A 20585-nucleotide genomic window follows, 5' to 3' on the forward strand; every position below is an offset into this window, starting at 1 on the left:
GCACATAATCGATATCCCACCATTTCCTATATAACTTCGTGCTGATCTAAAAGTATCTTAAATGCAACAACGATCACATCCGCTTCCACCACCACCACCCCAGGCAATGCGTTGCAGGCAAACACTATTCTTTGTGTGAACAACTTTCCCTGCACATCTCCTTTCAACCGCTCCTCTTACCCTTAAATCTATGCCCTCTGGTCTTTGACATTTCCACCCTGAGAAAAAGGTACCAAAACTCAAAATGTATTTTCCTCCTTGGCTCCAGCAACCCAAATTCACAGCTAGCTACTGACAAATACAAACATTTTATCTCAACCAAAATATACCTGATCTTCTCACAACCACACAACATGCAGAAACTCATGATACAAAGCCTGCAATGCATCTCTCTACCAACTATGCTGATTAGTGCAGCTTGCTTTCCTTTTGAAAGATGGCCATGTCATAACAGAGGATAGATGACCTATTGTTAAATACCCATTTGCAAATGTTATTACGAAATAATTTAGGATTTAATTTGAACATAGATTATAGATTATATTCAAGCCTCCAGGAATTAATAATGGCTTCATAACCAAACAAGCAAAATATGTAGAAATCTTGGGTCGTAGCAAGATACACCAAATAATCCATGTCAACCATCAAGTAAACTATACTTGGAACTAGGAAAAAGGGTCCCAATCTGAAATGTCACCTAACCATTTTCTCCAGAGATGCTGCCTGGCCCACTGAATTACTCCAGCATTTTGTCTAATTTTTGGAGCTATTGGTTTATTGGTGTCACATGTTCCGAGATAGTGGAATATTGTGCTATCCAGTCAAATCATGCAATACACATGTGCAATCAACTCATACATAAGTACATCCAATGATGGGAAGAGAAAAATAGTCAGAGTACAGAATATAATGTTACAGCCTTGTAGCGCATAGATGCAGAGAAAGTGCAGATTTTTAAAAAAGTTTAAGGACTGCAAATGAGAAAGGTTGGAAGATTGGAACTACACCCAGAGCATGGGTGGGTCATTCAATAGTCTGATAACTGTCTAATGAAGTAGAAGCATTGATGTGCTTTCATGGCCAGTTTCAATGAGATTGGTCCAGGATAAATTGTTGATAGTTAAGTCTAATACTGTGAAGCTCTCGTCTACCATTACTTCGGCATCATTGACACTGATCGAGGCGTGTACTTCACCATGATACCTGAAGTCAATAACTAGCTCGTTAGAGCTAGCTCCTAAGATTCCAGCATCAGCAAATCCTTATCTCATGACAGTGCTAAACTGGTAAATTTAGAAAGCAACTTGATCCATTCAAAGCAATCAATTTCAGGAGTTCATCTCACCCCATAACAACATAGGAGTCCAATTTGTCATCCAATCCTCACCATACTAATCAGAGTGCTCATTCAATAGTCACTGTAAAATTAAAAAAACAAAAAACAAAAGCACAGGTAGCAGAGCTGGTGGAGCTGCTGCCTCATAGCGCTGGAGACCTGGGTTCGATCCAGACTTCAGGTGTGGTTTGTATGTTCTCCCTGTGACGCGTGGGATTCCTCTGGGTGCTCCTGTTTCTGCCCACATCCCAAAGACATGAGATTGTGTAGATTAATTGCCACTAGTGTGTAGGAAGTAGATGAGAAGGTGGGACAACATTGAAGTACTGTGAGTGGGTGATCAAGGAGTCAGCGTGATCGGAAGGGCAAATGTTTGTTTCCATGCTGTATCTCTATTAAACTAAACTAAATAGTGTTTGTATAGGAAGGAACTGCCGATGCTCGTTTAAACCGAAGATAGACACAAAAAACTGGAGAAACTCAGCGGGTCAGCAACAGATTTGATTTTGAGCTGATCTCAATACATAACCTTCTTAATGTAGGATTCAATCAAAAATTGCAGTGGGCACTACAATAAAACCACAGTAAATATAGCTGAATAACTTCACTGGTTATTAATCCTTTTTCCTCAAGCCTCTCCATAATCTTAATTTCAATTATGCTCAGTTGCAGATGGGAGAACCAATGGATTATTTGCACAGTTCCGACTTACGACGGTAAGATGGAAGGGTCGTCCAAAACTAGGTAGGTTCATCTGTGCAAGAAACGTCAAACAATCGAGAAGGAATGGGTGACGTTTCAGGTCAAGACCAGCTCGATCCAAAACATCACCCATTCCTTCTCTCCAGAGATGCTGCCTGTCCTGCTCAGTTTCTCCAGCATTTGGTGTCATATCTTCAATTTAAGCCAGCATCTGCAGTTCTTTCCTCCGCATGTTTATCGGCTTTGAAGTTTCATATTACTGAACCACTGGTACCAGGTTTCAGCGTGCAACTGAAGCTCAAAGGTTCAAAGGGTATATTGTCACGTGTACCAATTAAGGTACAGTGATACATCCAAAACAGGTTTCATCATTCAGAGTGATGTTTAGAACCAAAGTTTAAGGTATGCAAAAAGAAAAAGGCTGATAAGACATGAGAATTAAAAATTGGGAATAAGGAAATAAACCTGAAATCACAAAAAATCTCACAAGGATCTCACAAAGCTGAGGAGGCGGAACCTAATATAATATTTTAAAAATATACGTGGAAATATATATCCTAAGGACCTGATGATTTACAATTTTGAAATAGTGGAGTTCTGTGGTTATTATCTTTCAAATTTCTATATATTCTGTAATTGCTCCCATGGATTAGACGGCAGAAAATGTGACCCCACTATTTATCGGGAAAGGGGTTATGCAAAAAAAAAAGAAAGAAAAGGCAGTCGGCAATGAACATAATGAAAACAGCTTGAAAATAAAATAATTAAGTTGAGGCAACATGGATTTATTAAACGGAACTCATGTTTGACTAATGTGCCAGAGTTCTTTGAAATTTAACTGGAATAAAAGTGGAACCAGTTGTAATAAATGTAGAACCAGTAAACGACATGAATTTAAAAATTTTGGAAGCCTTTCAATGTGGTCTTACATAGGGAGATTGATCAACAAAGATAGAGCACATCACATATAGATATGGATTTGGAATTAATTATGAGACAAAAACATGGGGTGTAAATCGATCCTTCAGGTAGGCAGGTTATGACTAGTGGAATACTACAATATCGATGCCCTCAATTCTTCTCAATCTGTACAAGCTATTTGATCAGGGGGACTGAATATAATACTGCTAAGCTTGCTGACAATACTAAATTAGGTGGCAGAGAATGTCACGGAGGAGAAATCAGAGGGTTACAGACAAGCCAAGTGGGCAAAACTATGGCTGATCGTATACAGTGAGGTAATATAAAGTTACCTATTTTACAGAAAAGCAATTTGTTAATTACAGTATGATGGGGGTGATGCACATGCCCAAAAGGAACATAGGCACATTTGTATATAAGATAAAGGGCAACATGCAAGTGCAGCGTGATATATCAGCCTTTATTACACATGGATCCAAATACATAAGCGAAGAGATTTTATCGTGACCAAATAGGGCACTAATGAAACCACGCCAGGTAGTACTGTGTATGGATTTGGTGATCTTACACAAGAAAGGATCAACTTGTCATAATAGTGCAGCGACGATGCCCTAGACGAGTTCCAGGGATGGCACGGTGACGATACAGGCAGAAATCAAGTAGATTTCCACTATATTTCCCAGATTTTAGAAGTTTGCAGGTTCTCATTAAAACATAAAATTCTTATCAGCTAAATGCAGGGGAGGATATTTCCACTGGCTAAGAATAATGGCATTTAGGAAGAGACAATGATTTGAAAATACCAACTTTTACTTTCTTTAGCTGCTAGAATTGGATGATCAAGATTCCAGCATTAAAAAATAACTGGGGGGGAGGGTCACTGTTTTTGCCTGTAATTTTACATTTAGCAGTAATTTAACAATTAGTAATTGAAAATTTAGCAGTATTGGATGTTTAATGAGCTGGCTGGATTATTAGATACTGCTGTTTAAAAAAAACTTGCAACTCTCCTAGGCACTTAATTCAACAGCAAGTTCATGCAAACCCTGATATGGAAATTATAACAAACCTGGCTGTGGTTTCTGGAAACCAACTTGGCTTTCCACATCACAGCCAAGCATCACCTTTTCATCTCCAGAAATACTCGGTTTAATTTTAGTCAAGGTAGACAGAAATTTAGCCCATCGTTGCTGCTATTCAAAATGCTATTTAATTAACCTCACACTCTCACTATCTCTAGAATGATAGTTATTTCATTTAATATTCATTCAATTTCAATTTGAAAATTATGGTTAATTCTGCTTCACCATCAAGTAATGCATTCTCGTTAACAATTCACTATGTTAAAAAAAATCCTCCTTTTTCTCAATTGCCAAAAATATAATCCATCGTCAATGGAAACAATTACCAGTGTATATTCTATCGAAACTACCTTGAATACCTCTAAAATGTTCCTCATAACTTTTAAGGAGAATATCAAGTTTATTGGTCTCTTCATTCAGCAGAAACGTATTTAGTACCATTCTGGTAAATGCTCTTTACATCTTGCAAGGCCATGACATTCATCTTAATAATAATAATGGATGGGATTTATATAGCGCCTTTCTAGAATACTCAAGGCGCTTTACATCGCATTATTCATACATTCCTCAGTCACACTCGGTGGTGGTGAGCTACTTCTGTAACCACAGCTGCCTTGGGGCAGACTGACGGAAGCGTGGCTGCTAATCTGCGCCTACGGCCCCTCCGACCACTACCAATCATTCACACACAGGCAAAGGTGGGTGAAGTGTCTTGCCCAAGTACACAACGACAGTATGCACTCCAAGCGGGATTCGAACCGGCTACCTTCCGGTCGCCAGCCGAACACTTAGCCCATTGTGCCATCTGTCGTCCATCTTAGTGTGCATTAGGTTCCTGAATGCATTAAATATTGATCATGTTGAAGCTTGCTTCTCTCATTCCTTACGCAGTTTATGAAGAGGTCATCAAAATTTCTGCCTTTCTGCCCCGAGCCTCCTCCAATGCCAGAGAGGGCACAGGCAAACTGGGGGAACAACACCTCATATTCCTCTTGGGCATTTTACAACGCAATGCTACCAACATTGAGTTCCCCAATTTTAGGTAACTAACTACTCAGCACCTCACTCCATCCCTGTGCCCCACCTCAATATGCATTCAATACTCTTTCCCTCCATTGTCTCTTTCCACCTATACCCCTTCCTCTGACTTGACATTTCACACTCCTCATTATTTCAGAGCCCTTTTTTTTTCATTTCATTCCTGGTCTTTTCCAACAATCTGCCAATTAAATCCCCCCACACTTGCATCCACCTCTCACAAGCCAGGCTTTTTCCCCACCTACTACAATCAGTTTGAAAAAGAGTTCCGAAACATCGCCTAACCATGTTCCCCAGAGAAGCTGCCTGATCTGTCCAGTTACTCCAGCATTTTATCCTTTTTCATCTAATTTTGAATTACTTTCAATAACAGATGTTCATCTCCTTTTGAGGAAGAATAGTCTTAAATCATCCACGTCTGCTTCTTCGATCAAGTGGAGCTTGGTGAGAATAAGCCTAATGAGAGGTGACAAGTCAAGTGAAGCATTATTTTACATGAACTACTTATATTTCCATAACAAGAAAATCTCCACTTGGCTACATGCCCGAATAAAGCATTCCCGTTGAGCAAAGCCAAACTGCATTTGTCAGAGCCCTCAGATTGAGCTGCATTAGTTCTGCACCATTCCACAAGAAAATAAGTTACTCAAGAGACTTGAAACCGTGCTAAACTTTATGGCTTGCTCAGTCACTTCAAATATGAACCATACAAAATTAGTCTTAATTCACATGTAAGCCAGAGTAGGTTGCAGTAAATGCTCTTTCATGATGGACAACCATAAACCGTATTTTGAAATTGGAATGAATGGGGTAGACAAATCGGACCACGAATAGGCACAGACATATATCTTTTGTTCTACATGCTCTCAACCACAATTCATTCTCCACATGAATATTTCCTACACCAGCCACCTCCAAAATCACAGGCAATATTATATCCAAAATACAGCCTAAAATTACATTGCCCATGACATGCAACCATAAGGAACTTCCATGTTTAATTCCGGAAGAATTAGAAGTAAAATAAAGAGGTTTCCCCTGTATTACGCCTTTCAGCTTCAACCACTTGATGCAGGGCATCAACTACTGAAAACAGTAATGCAGCAATGAAGCATTGTCATAGACTCATGCTGCATGGAAACAGGCCCGTCATCCCAATTCTGTCATGCCCACCAAGATGTCTCATCTAAGCTAGTTTAACTTGCCCGTGTTTAAACCATATTCCTCTAAACCTTTCCTATCCATGTACCTTTCCAGATGTCCAAAATTTTATAGCACCCAAGGAATAATAATAATAAAGTTGAAAAACTTAGCTTATGATGAACACCGAATAGTGGTTACTCACAGGTTTAAAAAACTTACGTAGTGAACGCCGTCGCTTATTTTTTAGTCTCCTTCGTTTATTCATTACTGCTTTTGAAGGGGATTCCTCCTTGACTTTCGGCTGACTAGTAACCTTTGCAGAGTTTTGTTGGCTGAAGTGAGTGGGAACATGACGAGCAAGGCCGCCTTGAGATGCAAAGCTCGCAGTGCATCCACCAACAACACACTGAAAAAAAGAGCAAAAAATTATTAGGGCAAAATGAAAATCACCGTAAATTCACAGAAAATTCTGAATGTTGAACAAATGCAATTGTTATGATTAACTGCAGAATAATTGCAGCTTTAAATTCCGCTCAACCATGCTTCAAAAAAATCACTTCAGATAAACTATCTGATGTGAATAAACTGTTTATTAAACACTTGATGCCAATTCACATCTCCAGTTACCTCCCACATTCAAAAGATGTGCAGATTTATAGGTTAATTGGCTTCAGTAAAATTATCCAGTATATGTAGGATAGAACTAGTGTGAACAGGTGATCGCTGGTTGGCGCAGAATCGGTGGGCCGAAGAGGCTGTGCCTCTAAAACTAAAATCTATAGATAAAGTGCAGGAACAAAAGTGTAAGGGCTGCAGCAAGGTAGGGACTGGAAGATTGGCACTATACTCTTAGCTTAGGAGAGGTCTGTTCAGTTATCTAATCACAGCATCTCATGGTAGGTTCTTTCAAGCTTTTGTATTGTCTGGCCAACCAGACAGGCAAGAAGAGAGAATGATCCATCATCGACCCGAAACGTCGTCTATTTCCTTCGCTCCATAGATGCTGCCTCACCCGCAGAGTTTCTCCAGCATTTTTGTCTACCTTCATTATGTTGGATGCTTTCCCAACATAGCATGAAGTGCAGGTGGAGTAGGTGGGGAAGACTGGTTTGTGTGATGGTGGACTGGGATGCAGCCACAACTGTTATTTCTTGAGTCATTGAGCAGCTACCAGAGCAAGCTGTAATGCATTCCAATAGGATGCTTTTTACTGTGCATCTGTACAAGTTATTAAGAGTAGTTGGAGATGCTGAACTACAGCAGAGGCATTAGGTGCGCTTTCATGGCTTCCATGTGGTTCATCCAGGACAAATTGTTAGTGATATGTACACCTAGAAACTTGAAGCTCTCAACCATCTCTATTTCAGTACCACCGAGATGTATGTACACCTTTTGCTGACATTGATGACGAACCTTTGTTTTGCAGGGAGAGGGGGAGGGGGAGGTTGTTGTCTTGACACCATGTTACTAATCTCTCCATCTCCTTCCTGTACTAGATCTGGACATTGTGCGAGATCCAACCCACTACAGGGGTGTCAGTCGCAAACTTCTATGTATGTTGGAGCAGAATTTGGCTGCATAATTGAGAGTGCATCGAAAATATAGCAAGAGACTGAAAATGCGGCGCATCAGTATTGAGACGAGCAGAGTAGGTATAAATTGAGATACGGTTTAGTTTTGATGCGTGCAAACTTTAATGTTTCTGCCAAATATATTCAAGGGAAACCATAGATATATTGAGATGCACTGCTCAGTTTACAGGAATGCTACGATATAAATGGTCATCGTCCAAGGACAATTCGCATGGTCAGTATAACATTCTTTTGAGAGCATATTCATAGTACAGATATGATAAATGTATTCCTGCTGGCAAGATGATCCAGAAGAATAGGATAAATTATTTAAATTAAATGCATGTTATACAACCACAGTTATGCAAGCACTAGACAAAATCTGCAATCAGCTTCAATAAAAACCATTGACCTAACGGGTAAAACAGATTATTTATTTAGAAAAGCATCATGTGTTCAAAAGCAAAGTTAGAAAATAGTGGAGCTGAAAATATTAATCGTCCCAAGTACTATGGGAAAAGGCGGACGATAGTATTAGTTTTGCTGATTCAATTGTAAAATGATCAGAGAGTTGATCTAAGGAAATTCAATGCAGTCTCTTCTGCCTACCTGATCAATTTCAGCTACTACTATCTATTTTAGGGGTTTTTTCTCTGCTCCCTGAATAGCTTTCAAGCAGCTATTCATTATTCGGCTTTAACAGTTTATTAAATGGTTTACATAAGTATGTTTGATCAAGGTTATGGGAGTCCTGTAAGTTTACAAGGATGTATAAATTGGTAAACCTACTACCTACACAATTGGAAAGCAGCAACACAATGGATAAAATTGCAATCAAATACGATGGATTCCACTGTCCTTGAGGCACCATTTCAGGGTTTAAATGGTTTTGCTTCAAATGTTTCAAAGCGAGCTGCTCAGTTGCAATTGTTGGTAATCCACAAGAATCTAACCATCAAGTAGCAAGTATTGATGTACAGCATAAGTTCAAGTTCAAGTGAGTTTATTGTCATGTGTCCCTGATAGGACAATGAAATTCTTGCTTTGCTTCAGCACAGAACATAGTAGACATTTACTACAAAACAGATCAGTGTGTCCATATACCATAATATAAATATATACGCACATGAATAAATAAAGTGATAAAGTGCAAATAACAGATAATGAGTTATTAATAAACAGAGTTTTGTCCGAGCCAGGTTTAATAGCCTGATGGCTGTAGGGAAGTAGCTATTCCTGAACCTGGTTGTTGCAGTCTTCAGGCTCCTGTACCTTCTACCTGAAGGTAGCGGGGAGATGAGTGTGTGGCCAGGATGGTGTGGGTCTTTGATGATATTGCCAGCCTTTTTGAGGCAGCGACTGCAATAAATCCCCTCGATGGAAGGAAGGTCAGAGCCGATGATGGACTAGGCAGTGTTTACTACATTTTGTAGTCTTTTCCTCTCCAGGGCGCTCAAGTTGCCGAACCAAGCCACGATGCAACTGGTCAGTATGCTCTCTACTACTCATCCCATCAGTGATACGTCCCACAACAGTGGTGTTGTCAGCGAACTTGATGATGGAGTTCGCACTGTGACTGGCTACGCAGTCATGAGTATAGAGTGAGTACAGCAGGGGGCTGAGCACGCAGCCTTGAGGTGCTCTCGTGCTGATTGTTATCGAGGCTGACACATTTCCACCAATACGAACAGACTGTGGTCTGTGAATGAGGAAGTCGAGGATCCAATTGCAGAGGGATGCGCAGAGACCCAGTTCTGCGAGTTTGGTAACCAGCTTGGAGGGGATGATTGTGTTAAATGCCGAGCTGTAATCGATGAATAACAGCCTGACATATGAGTTTTTGTAAACCAGCAATCTTGAAATCGACTGTTTATCTTACAGTGGCAAGATGTTGCTCAAGAAACCAGTTTGGCTGCAGTTATATCAATTTCTCGTTTCAGCGCAGTGTGAAGCATTCTAGCCTGAAACCCCTGACCACGAAAGTAAACAACTGAGATCCTAACCACATTTAGTCTTGCACCTTTGGAATATCAACATTTGTCATGTGTAGGTACAAGATGGCCCATTTGTTAGATTTTAAAACTTAGGTTAGTTGTCTACAACATATTTTCAATCCATTTTAATCAATGCTCTCCAACCATGATGATAGTTTAAGAATGTTTAAAATTGGTTGTAATTGACAGGACTTCATTAATATACCAATAACAATCCAAATAATGCACATGTATACCATGCAAGCTGACAGTGGTATTAGATCATACCCTGAAACATCTGGATAGGTTGGATAGTCAAAAGACAACCGTATATTATTATTATTATTATTATTATTATATATTAAATCGGAAGGAGCATTTGAACCCATGTCTTCTCACATTTTCTTTGTTTTTAAAAGAGGCAGGATTTGTGGTTTATTCTGAGAAAATGAATCAATGGTGATCTACATTAAGGTTGGGTTAAAATTTGCCTAAGTTTTCATATTACCTTAAATGGCTTGTCTCCACTATGCGTGAGCATATGCCTCTGCAGCCAGCTTTGACTAGTGGATGGCGTGTTGTACACTTTGCACCCTTTCCACAGGCAAACAAACACCTGAAAAATAAATTTACAATAATTGAAACATTATTCAAAAGTAAAAATTCAAGGAACATGCTGCTGCTTTAATGTACAATGATGAAATGAACAAGGATGTCAATTCTCAATCAGGAAACATCTTTCCTCTATTGTCACGGCACCCCACTGTGCTTTAAAATATAATTTACTCTACATTGGTCCCAACGGGCATTGAACCCTCAATAATACTAATTCCTTGCCTGATTTCCAATATGTCATACTGTACATCTATGACATCTTGTACATTAATCATAATCACATGACTGGCCTTGTACTTAAGCCAAAACATTTCACATACTTAACACTAAAGAGATTTCACATGGTTCCTTCTCAAATTGTAGGCAGGTTGTAAATCACAGCAAAATCAATCACATCAGATCTGGTTACTTCAGATTGACATTTAAAGGTTTCAAAGGTCCTTTATTGTCAAATGTACCAATTAAGGTACAGTGATATGCGAATTACCGTACAGCCATATGGGAAAAAAAAAGCAACAAGACACACAACTACATAAAAGTTAACATAAACATCCTCCACAGCGGATTCCCCACATTCCTCACTGTGATGGAAGGCAGAAAAGTCCAATCTTCTTCCTGTTTATTCTCCCGCGATCGGGGAAGTCGAATCATCCTTCGGGGCGATCGAAGCCCCTGCGTCGGAACGATCAAAGCTCCCACGTTGGGGCGATCGAAGCTCCTGCAGCTTAGAGTTCCCGAAGTCGGTCTCTGACCAGAGACCGCGAGCTCCGTGATGTTAAGTCCGCAAGCACTCACAGTTGGAGCTTCGAGGTCGATCCCTGGCAAAGGGATCGCGGGCTCCGTGATGTTAAAGTCCCAAAGGCTTCCCACGGCAGAGCTCTCAATAATCGGTCTCCAGCAAAGGCCAACTCCTCGATGTTAGGCTGCAGTGTGGACGGAGATACGATACAGAAAAAAAAAACGCATTTCCGTCGAGGTAAGAAATTCGAAAAAGTTTCCCTCCAAACCCCCCCCCCCCACAGAAAACACGCTAAAGAACACTAAAAACATACATTTAACACATACTATTTAAACACAAAGGGACGGACTGTTGGCGAGGCAGCCATTGCTGGCGCCACCCGGTGATAAAGAACACTCCATTTTCCGAAGCTCTAATTGAGTCTTGCAAAAATATTACGCACCTTTTGGATGCACACCAAAGATGATCAAATGTTAGTATATGTCAGTTTAAGGAAATCACTATATATTAAATGGTGCTTGACGGATATAAAAACAAAAACAAAAAAATTGGGTTAGTGGGTTGGATGCCATTTCCACAAACTTGCCAAGGAACACAAGGAGCTTCAGAAAGTAGTGTACTCAGCTCAGTCCATCATTGGTACAGCCCTTCCATCCATCAAACACGTTGACATGAGACACAGACTCAAGGCAACATCTATTATCAAGGATCCCCACCATCCAGGCCATGCCCTCTTCCCTTTGTTACCATCAGGTAGGGAGTATAGGAGCATGAAATACAATACCACTACTTTACTGCTGTTAGTTGTAAATGAACCAACCTACACAATTCTAAACCCAACTGAAGAACAGAACACAACCCATCTCATGCACTACAATGGATGTAATATTTCCAAATTATGTTATTGCACCAATGTTTTGTTCATTTGCACAGACTAATTTATTTTAGAATTGCGCGTATAATTAATGTTTAATCTTCCCAACTGGGATGCATACCCATTTCTTCCCTCCCCTTCCACATATATTCCTTCCTCTGGCTTCACAATTCACACTTCTATCCTTACCTCACCTGTTGTCTTTACATCTCGGGTTGCCTATCAAAAAAACCCTCACCTGAATCCGCTTATTACTGACCCCCCCCCCCCCCCCCCCCATCTGAAGGGTCCTGACCAGAAACACCACCTATCCATGTTTTCCAGTGATACTGACCTGCTGAGTTACCCCAGCTCTGTCTCTTTTTATTGGAAACCGGCAAATGAAGTTCCTGGTTTCTTTAATTTTTTTCTGTGTGTTTCTCTATGTGATTTTAATACTACTGCATGATTTGTTATTAGATCTGTACCTCAACGTATACATGCATATGAAAATAAACTTATACTTGAACTGATTGTCAATGGATGAGAAATAAAGGAGTTGCAGACTCAGAAGCAAACAATATTTCAGTCAAAATTAGGTTTCTATCAGGAATAGTGACAAAAGGACATCCAATAACATAGACACACATACTAACTAATGTCAAAGATGATATTCCTGTTGAAAGGAACCTATGAATTCTTGGGTAAATTACTTCCTAGGATCTCTTACACATGTTCAACAAGCAGGAAGGACAACAACAATTCAAAAAAAAAGTGCAGTGGTAGTTGGGGGGGGGGGGGGGAGAGAAGAGAGATTTAATAGGAACTCGAGGAGCAACTTTTTTTTTTTACACAAATGGTGGCGTGTGTATGCAATGAGCTAACAGAGGAGGTAGTTGAAGCAAGTATTATCATAATGTTTAAAAGACATTTGGACAGGTACATGGATAGGATAGGTTAAGAAGAATATGTGCTAAACGCAGACAGGTGAGATTAGTGTAGATTGTGCATGTTGATCAGCGTGGGTAAGTTTGGCCGAAGTGCCTGTTTCCATGCTTATGACTCTTGGCTTGCGTTTAGAAAGTACATTTTGGAATGGCTGAATTATAGATAACAATTCACCCTGCAAAGCTTCACTGATTAGATTTCTCGAAAGAACAAATGACGTTAGAATACTGCACTGCTCAAGAACCAGCTGGATGCTGTAATTGGAAGATAAATTAGATGGTTTACTAGAAATACAAATCAATTGGAATGAAAGGCTTTCCATCCTGAACTGAAATTAAATGTCCATTAATTTATTGGTAATACTTAGGCAATTTGTATAATGTTGAGAAAAAATATCCTCAGGCTATTCGATTTTGTGTTTTAAGAATTGGCAATAAGAGCAATTGGATTTCAAACAAAATGCTACCATGTAATACTGGAGTATTTTTGGCAACCAGTCGTTATCTAGCTACTCTGCAAGTTATGAAGAGTCAACAAGGCTTTCCAAAATGCCCTGCTTGCGACCTAGAGCCAAGAATTTCACAATGGAACAATGCATTTGAAATAATGGCTCACTGTTGAACAATGTGAACAGATAGAGCAACCAATCCTTTATTATTAGCCACTTCTAATTTTTTTTATAAGAGAAACAAGACAGCATGTCAGTATTCAAAACCAAACAACTAATTAGATTACTTCCTATCCCTTGTTCCAGGAAGAGCGTTTGACCTTAAAGGGGCTTCTAAAATCATAACGGCATAGAGTGCACGGTTGCAGTCTTTTTCCCAGCATTGGCTGGACACTCGATCAATGCAAATCACCTTGAAGCCTCTGTACCCTCTTCATAATCCCACCACATGTGTGTCATCAACAAGGGTTAAAATATTATTCTTTGTTCCCTCAAACAAAATCAATGCTACTACTGCAAATGCGTGCATACTTGGGGAACGAGTAAAACCTTTCAGGCAGGGAAAAAAACCAAACTAAAACCCACATTATAAATATACTTAAATTAACATTATTTTAACCAGATGGGTCAATTTCAACATTACTTTATGCTGTACTACATAGCTAAATGTTCCCATAGAAACAAACTAAAATTTATTAATTGTTGAAAGGCACTCCAATCATACAATTAGGATATGCAATTACGATAAGTACACATCTACAATTCTCATGGCATTTAACATTAAACAATCTACTCAGCTTTGTATTGAAAACATTCCAAAAAATTAAGCAAAGTGGTGTTTTTAAAACATTAAAACGAAAAATGGTAGGCTTCTGCTTTATACATTTTATTTCCTTCTGGGAAGAACATTGCACAATGCACATTTAAAAACTTTTCATCCTAGAATATCACAATTATTCCTACATCAGAAAAAAAACAATATGGACTAATGTTATTGAAATCATACTGAAGTGGGAGAGAAATTGGGGAAAACTTAATTCCACTGCTGCCCTTAGATAACTACATCACGTTTAAGAAATCCACAGAATAATGCGTGTAATATTGAACATCTTGAGAGCAAGTAAAAAGGACATGGACCAAACAAATTACCCTATTTCCCGGCAATGAAGACGCACCTGCATCGAAGACGCACCCCCAATTTGAGTTGCTAAATTTTGAAAAAAGGATGGCGGGACATAGAATTTCTCATGCTCAAAAATAAATAAATAAATAAGGGGGTGCCGATTCAAATTGCCCAAGGCTTCCAGATCTCCTCCATTCTAAATGACTGAATGGGTGGGGGGGTGGAGGGTGATGGCAGGTGGAGAGATGGTGGGGAAAACGGAAGCACACCGGGACAAGTCGAATCAGTTGTGATCTTATTGAATGACAATACTAGTTCAAGGGACCAATTAAGGTTACTCGCGCAGACACAGGAGTAAGCTCTACCGCCCGCTGTCCTGTTATCCACCGCCTGCTGACCCGCTCCGCTCTATGATCTTTGCTCTTGAAAGACACGGACCGGGCAGTGAATGCCATGCAGTGTCACCCAGCGCAGCAAATGAGGCCATGTCCTGCTCCCGACGACAGTCGGAATTTAAGGATTGCAGGAAGCAGCTGACATAAGCGAGGCCGGCGAGCGGCAGGAGAGAGGTGTTCAGACGGAGAGCACTGCCATAGGTGAGCAGGCCGGCAGAAGGCACTGAGGTGGCGGCCGGTTTCACTGTCCGGTTCCGGTGGCCGCTCACAGCCACCCGAGCTACTTCCCACCCTGGCCACAATGCCGTGGCTCCACGCCCGGAGCGCCGCAACAGCGGTGAGTGAGTTGCAGGCATGATCACCGATCCCCTCCTTCTCAATGCTCCTACCCATGCTGATCCAGGCCAGACTGCCCACACACAATGAAAGGAACTCTTCCTCCACCCCCCCCCCCCCCCCCAGCGGCGCTGTCCTTTTACAGCCGCTTCCCATCAGCTACCAGCAATGAGGGATAGACTTGGCTATTCCTCAGTACAGCAACATCGTTCTTGATGTTGCTGTACTGAGAAATAGCCAAGTCTATCTTTCTTGGCTAACAACCTAACCTTTGGCCTCCAAGACGCAGGTAAATTTCCGTGCCTTATTTTTGGGGGGGAAATAGCGTCTTCATTGCCAGGAAATACGGTACATAAGCAAAAGCTGAAGCAGAGCACAATCAGTAAATAGATGTCAATATGATCAATAGTGGCAAAGTTCCATTTATATTAATTTGCTTTATTTTGCATATGGTAATATAGATTGATGCACAAATATGTAGTAAATAAGCTCCAATATTACCAAGTTGTACATTTGCTATAATAACATCTTGACAGAGCTTTTGTTTTATGATTCCTGTCTCTGGTTACCAGGTTTTAGTTTCCTTGTGGGTAAATTGGGGGAAATGATGGTGGAGCTAATAAGTTTCTGCTAAACTTAAAATTGGCATGAGGTTAGCATACCTGGGTATCATTCAGAATGCATCCAGTAAAATTTCCACATTTGCTGATGTCGATATGGACTTAGACATTTGACAAGGTTCCACATTGTGTGCTGGTCAAAAGGTTAAAGCATGTGGGATAAAAGGCAATCTGGCTACTTGGATCCAAAATTGGGTTGCTAATTAGAGGCAGAGGGTGGAAACAGAAAGACGCTTTTGTGATTGGCAGTCTGCGACCAGTAGTGCATCACAGAAGTCAGCGCTGGGACCCTTGCGTTTGTGATTCAGGCTACCAACTTGGACATGAATGTAGGAGGTATGATTATTTACATTAGTTTATTATCGTAACATTTACCAAGATCAGATGAAAAACTACGTTCATAAGGCATGCAAGCAGAATTAGGCCATTCCGCCCATCGAGTCTGCCCCGCAATTTGATCATGTCGATCTACTTTTCCCTCAACCCATTCTCCTGCCTTCTCTTCATAACCTTTGACACTCTAACCAAGCAGGAACTTATCTCTACTTTAAAAATATCCAATGACTTGAACTGCTGTCTGTGGCAATGAATTCCACAGACTCACCACCCTCTGGCTATAGAAATTCCTCATCTTCATTAATTTGCACACTATCCTGTCAAATAATAATATGCACATGTACAATCAAGCTACACACAAATAGAACAGGTAGCACAAAGTGAAAAGTACCAGCGTGCAGAATAGTTCTACAGCATTATAGCATTACAGCTTGAGAAAGTGCAGATTATCTAAATGCGCAAAAGCCGCAACGTGCTCGGTTGGATTATCAGGATTACATCCAGGTTTAAAAGACCGTTCAGTCGTCCGATAACAGTAAGGAAGCAGCTGTTCCCAAATCTGGTGGAATGGGCATTTTCTGCCCGATCAGAGCGGGCAGACGAGAGAATGGAGGAGTGTAAAATGGTCCTTCACTGAGTTGTTATAATGTCGCAATTGTTGGTGGCATTGTGGAAAGTTATCTATGGCTACAGCAGATAAAGTAGAAAGTTGGGAGTAACGTTTGCAGATGATATATTTTGATAAGTTAAACAGAAATAGGACATGTACAGTAAATAGGGTGTAAGAAATATTGATGAACAGGGGAATCTTGGGGTTCTGCTCCACAGTTACCTAAAATTGACAGCTCTGGTAGACAAGGGCAGCATACAGCATGCTTAGCTTCACAGAGCAGGGCACAGAATATAAAAGTTGGGCCATTATGTTACAATCTTACTTAACACTGGTTGGACCATGTTTGGAATAGTGCATGCAGTTCTGGTCTTTACAGTACAACAAGAAAGGTTATTCTGCAGAGAATGCAGTAGACAAGAACAAAGCATGGCAGGTAAATTGGATGCTGTACCACAGTTGTATACAATGCGGGTCAGGACACCCTTGGAAGTATTGTGTTTAGCTTTCATCACTGCTGTAGGAAAGATGCCACTAGATGAAGGAGTGCAGAAAAGATTTACAACAATGTTCCCAGGACTCAAGGGACTGAGTTATAGGGAGAAGTCGAGTAGGCTAGGTCTCTATACCTTGATATGCAAGACGTTGAGGGTTGATCTTATGGAGGTGTATAAAATTATGAGGGTAGAGATAGGGTGAATACACAATCTAGAGGAATCAAGAACTAGAGTTCATAGGTTTAAGGTGAGCGGGGAACGGTCAGGGAGCGAGGCCGTCTTACTCGCTATGAGTTACTCTAGCACTTTGTCTTTTCCTTGTTTCTAAGTGCCAGAGGGACAACCTTTTCCACACAGAGGGTGGTACATGTATGGAATGTGCTGGCAGAGCAAGTGGTTCAAGCAGATGCAATCACATTTGGACAGGTAAATGGGTTGGAAAGGTTTAGATGGTAATGGGCCGAACACAGGCAAACAAGACAAGTTTGGATGGGTATGGATCAGTTGGGCCGAAGAGCTTGTTTCTGTGCTGTATAGCTCTACAACTCTTTAATAAGCCTTTCTTAAGAGAAAGCAGTTATAACAACTGCCAGATGATTCAAACCGGTGAGTCACAAGCGGGACAGCTACTTTTTCACTTTGCCTACAGCAATGTACACTGTTTGTAGCTACAATGCAAACATCCTTCCATAAGAATCATGATACTATTATCTGCAACAATCCTACGGACCTAAAAACCAAGTAATCTTTAAATACAATACCAACAAAAGGATACAGGGTGGGTGCCCTGTGGTGAATGACTCACCATCTGACTCTCTAAAGAAGCAAGTCATGAAGTAAGTCATGTAGACAAACTATTTGCTTGGTTGTGCACTCAAGCACCTTAGCCCAGTGCAGGCATACATTGGGGGTATTCCAGGAAAGTGGTAATTTCAAATTAATAGATTAAAAGAAAATACTAATTGCTAAAATATTGATTTGAATGACCAAATCACAGAACATTAGATAGCTCCAACAGAGACAGAAAGTCGAGAAAATTGAGAAACCAAACATTTCAAGAATAGGTTAAAAGAAATAGAGCAAGATGGGCATACTGCAGAAACTAGCTTGAAAATAAAACAGCAAGTACTGGCAATTGTTATCAATCATGCTTAAAAATATCAAATTACAACTATAACAATTTAAACTGAGGGTTCAATAGCATGCAATATTGGACATCAACTTCATAGTTAATTTAGATTTTGAATCACATGATTATTAAAAGGATTCAGCATCACCAATTTTCAACCAATTCTAAATATTTAAAGAACAGTTATCAAATCCAGTGTGTGGGAAAGAACTGCAGATACTGGTTTAAATCGAAAATGGACACAAAATGCTGGAGTAACTCAGCGGGTCAGGCAGTATCTCTGGAGAGAAGAAATGGGTGACGTTTCGGGTCGAGACCCTTCTTCAGACAGTTATCAAATCCACTCCAGTTTTGATCAAAAAAAGTATTGTTTCAATCTCTGTTCATCAAGGATTCAGCAGCATACCATGTAGCAGATAATCAACTTTACTTTTACTAATCACAATTAAATAGGAAATCTGATATTTCCCATACAGCTAACTGCATTTAGAAAGCAAAATGGAAAGGAGGGATCAAAAAAGTAAATTTCCCTACTGGAAGAATGGATATAAAAACAAATCAAATCATACTCAAGCATCCAAAAACTAAGTGAACCATCAATGACATATCTGCAAGACAGATCTTAACAGGAGTGAACTGATACAGACAATTTAACAAAGGTCACATGGAATCATGCAAAAGATTTGGTTCAATCTTTCAATTTGATTAATGATCTGGTATTTTTCTAGGGATATTACATATCACTCAGAGCATGCTACCCACTAACTCCATAACACAAGGTGCCTTAAAATACATGTGTTTGCAGTGAGAAAAGGGCAAGGGGAGGGGAAATAAAGTACACATAGCAAAACATTTTGCTTAATGCAGCCCCAACATGGTTTGGCACAGAACTCATTGGCAGCAAATTCAAAACATCAAATATAAGAGGAACCCATTATCAGTAACACAAGTTCTTCTAAAACTACATCCAAACTAGAATCAAGCAATTTATACAAAAGAACATAGGTGGCAAATAAACAATTTGTAAAATAATCGTTCATAATAGTTCAAGCAAGCACCACTGAAGCTTATTATAGAATAATTACATTTTATCTTGATTCTTAGCTATCCAAATGCATAGGAATAAGGAGAAAAAACACAGACCCCTCCACGTTGCCCATCCACATGAATTGAACGGATGTGATCTGCCAAATCTGGACTGGAGCAGAAACTGTTCTGGCATTGGTCCCAACAGCAGTTGTAAGTGATATTCTTTCCTGAAGTAGTGCTTCCATGCCCATTTATCAGCGCTGGAGTAGAGCGTCCGCTGGAGATAGTACTGTCCATATCCATTAAGGTGCTGCTGATACTTTGAAGAGAAAGCAGTATTTTTAATAGACTGCAAGGTAATCATATCTACAATCCAAATACTGTATTTATTTCCCATTCTTGATATGACTGCACCGAGGCAAACTAAACAGCCAAAGCTAGCTTCTGGAAATCATGCCCCAATGCCTGGGACAGCAAACTTCGCGGAGTAACCATAAGAGGGATTGAATCACTCAAAATCCTGAGAACAAATAGGTTCCATTCCATGACGCCTCGACTGTAAAAATCAAACTTGTGAATCAATACAAAGTGGCACTGAAACTTGTGCAATTGAAATATTCCCCCCCAAAAATTGAAGGAACTTAAATGCTGTTAAGTAGAATAAAAAATTAAGGCAAACTTAAAATTGTGACTGTCTAATTGAAGACTATTTTGGCAGATCCTTAAAATTACAAACAAGGAGAGAGTCAATAGTCAAATGATTCAGGTATTGGTTTACCCTTGCCATGTGCACTGAGTGACAGCGAAGGTGTCCAGGACAAAATGATAATTAATTTGTCTATTTTCCCCTCAAATGGATGCATTGCAGGCTTAAAATTTCCAGCAAACTACTATCTCTTTAGAATATCTATGAATGACCAGACCAAGTGTGGACCCGTTGGGCCCGGTCCCCCAAGGCAATATTACACTACTGACCCATAGCCCCCAACTGCGCAGGCGCGGCTGACGGGTTCCCGTTGTGACGCCAGAGATCCCCGTTGTGACACGAGTCACGGCACCCCTCCCCCAACTGCGCAGGCACGGCCGGCAAGTGGGAGCGCGACTGCGACATTTTTAAAGTTCAAAATGGCAATAACCTGTA

The 20585-nt window shown here is 40.2% G+C and overlaps 1 protein-coding gene across 3 annotated transcripts in view; it reads right to left on the reverse strand.

Moving 5' to 3' along the window:
- aebp2 (AE binding protein 2) overlaps positions 1–20585 on the reverse strand; it is a 75191-nt gene that overhangs the window by 27998 nt on the left and 26608 nt on the right. For all 3 annotated transcript variants that reach the window (XM_033039498.1, XM_033039497.1, XM_033039496.1), the window contains 3 exons: positions 19559–19763; positions 10275–10382; positions 6442–6628 (listed from right to left, as the gene is read on the reverse strand). In XM_033039498.1, coding sequence (XP_032895389.1) covers positions 6442–6628; positions 10275–10382; positions 19559–19763 — 500 coding nt within the window. The remainder of the gene's footprint in view (positions 1–6441; positions 6629–10274; positions 10383–19558; positions 19764–20585) is intronic.

This window comes from Amblyraja radiata, chromosome 21 (assembly GCF_010909765.2).
Source record: "Amblyraja radiata isolate CabotCenter1 chromosome 21, sAmbRad1.1.pri, whole genome shotgun sequence".
Lineage (NCBI taxonomy): Eukaryota > Metazoa > Chordata > Chondrichthyes > Rajiformes > Rajidae > Amblyraja > Amblyraja radiata.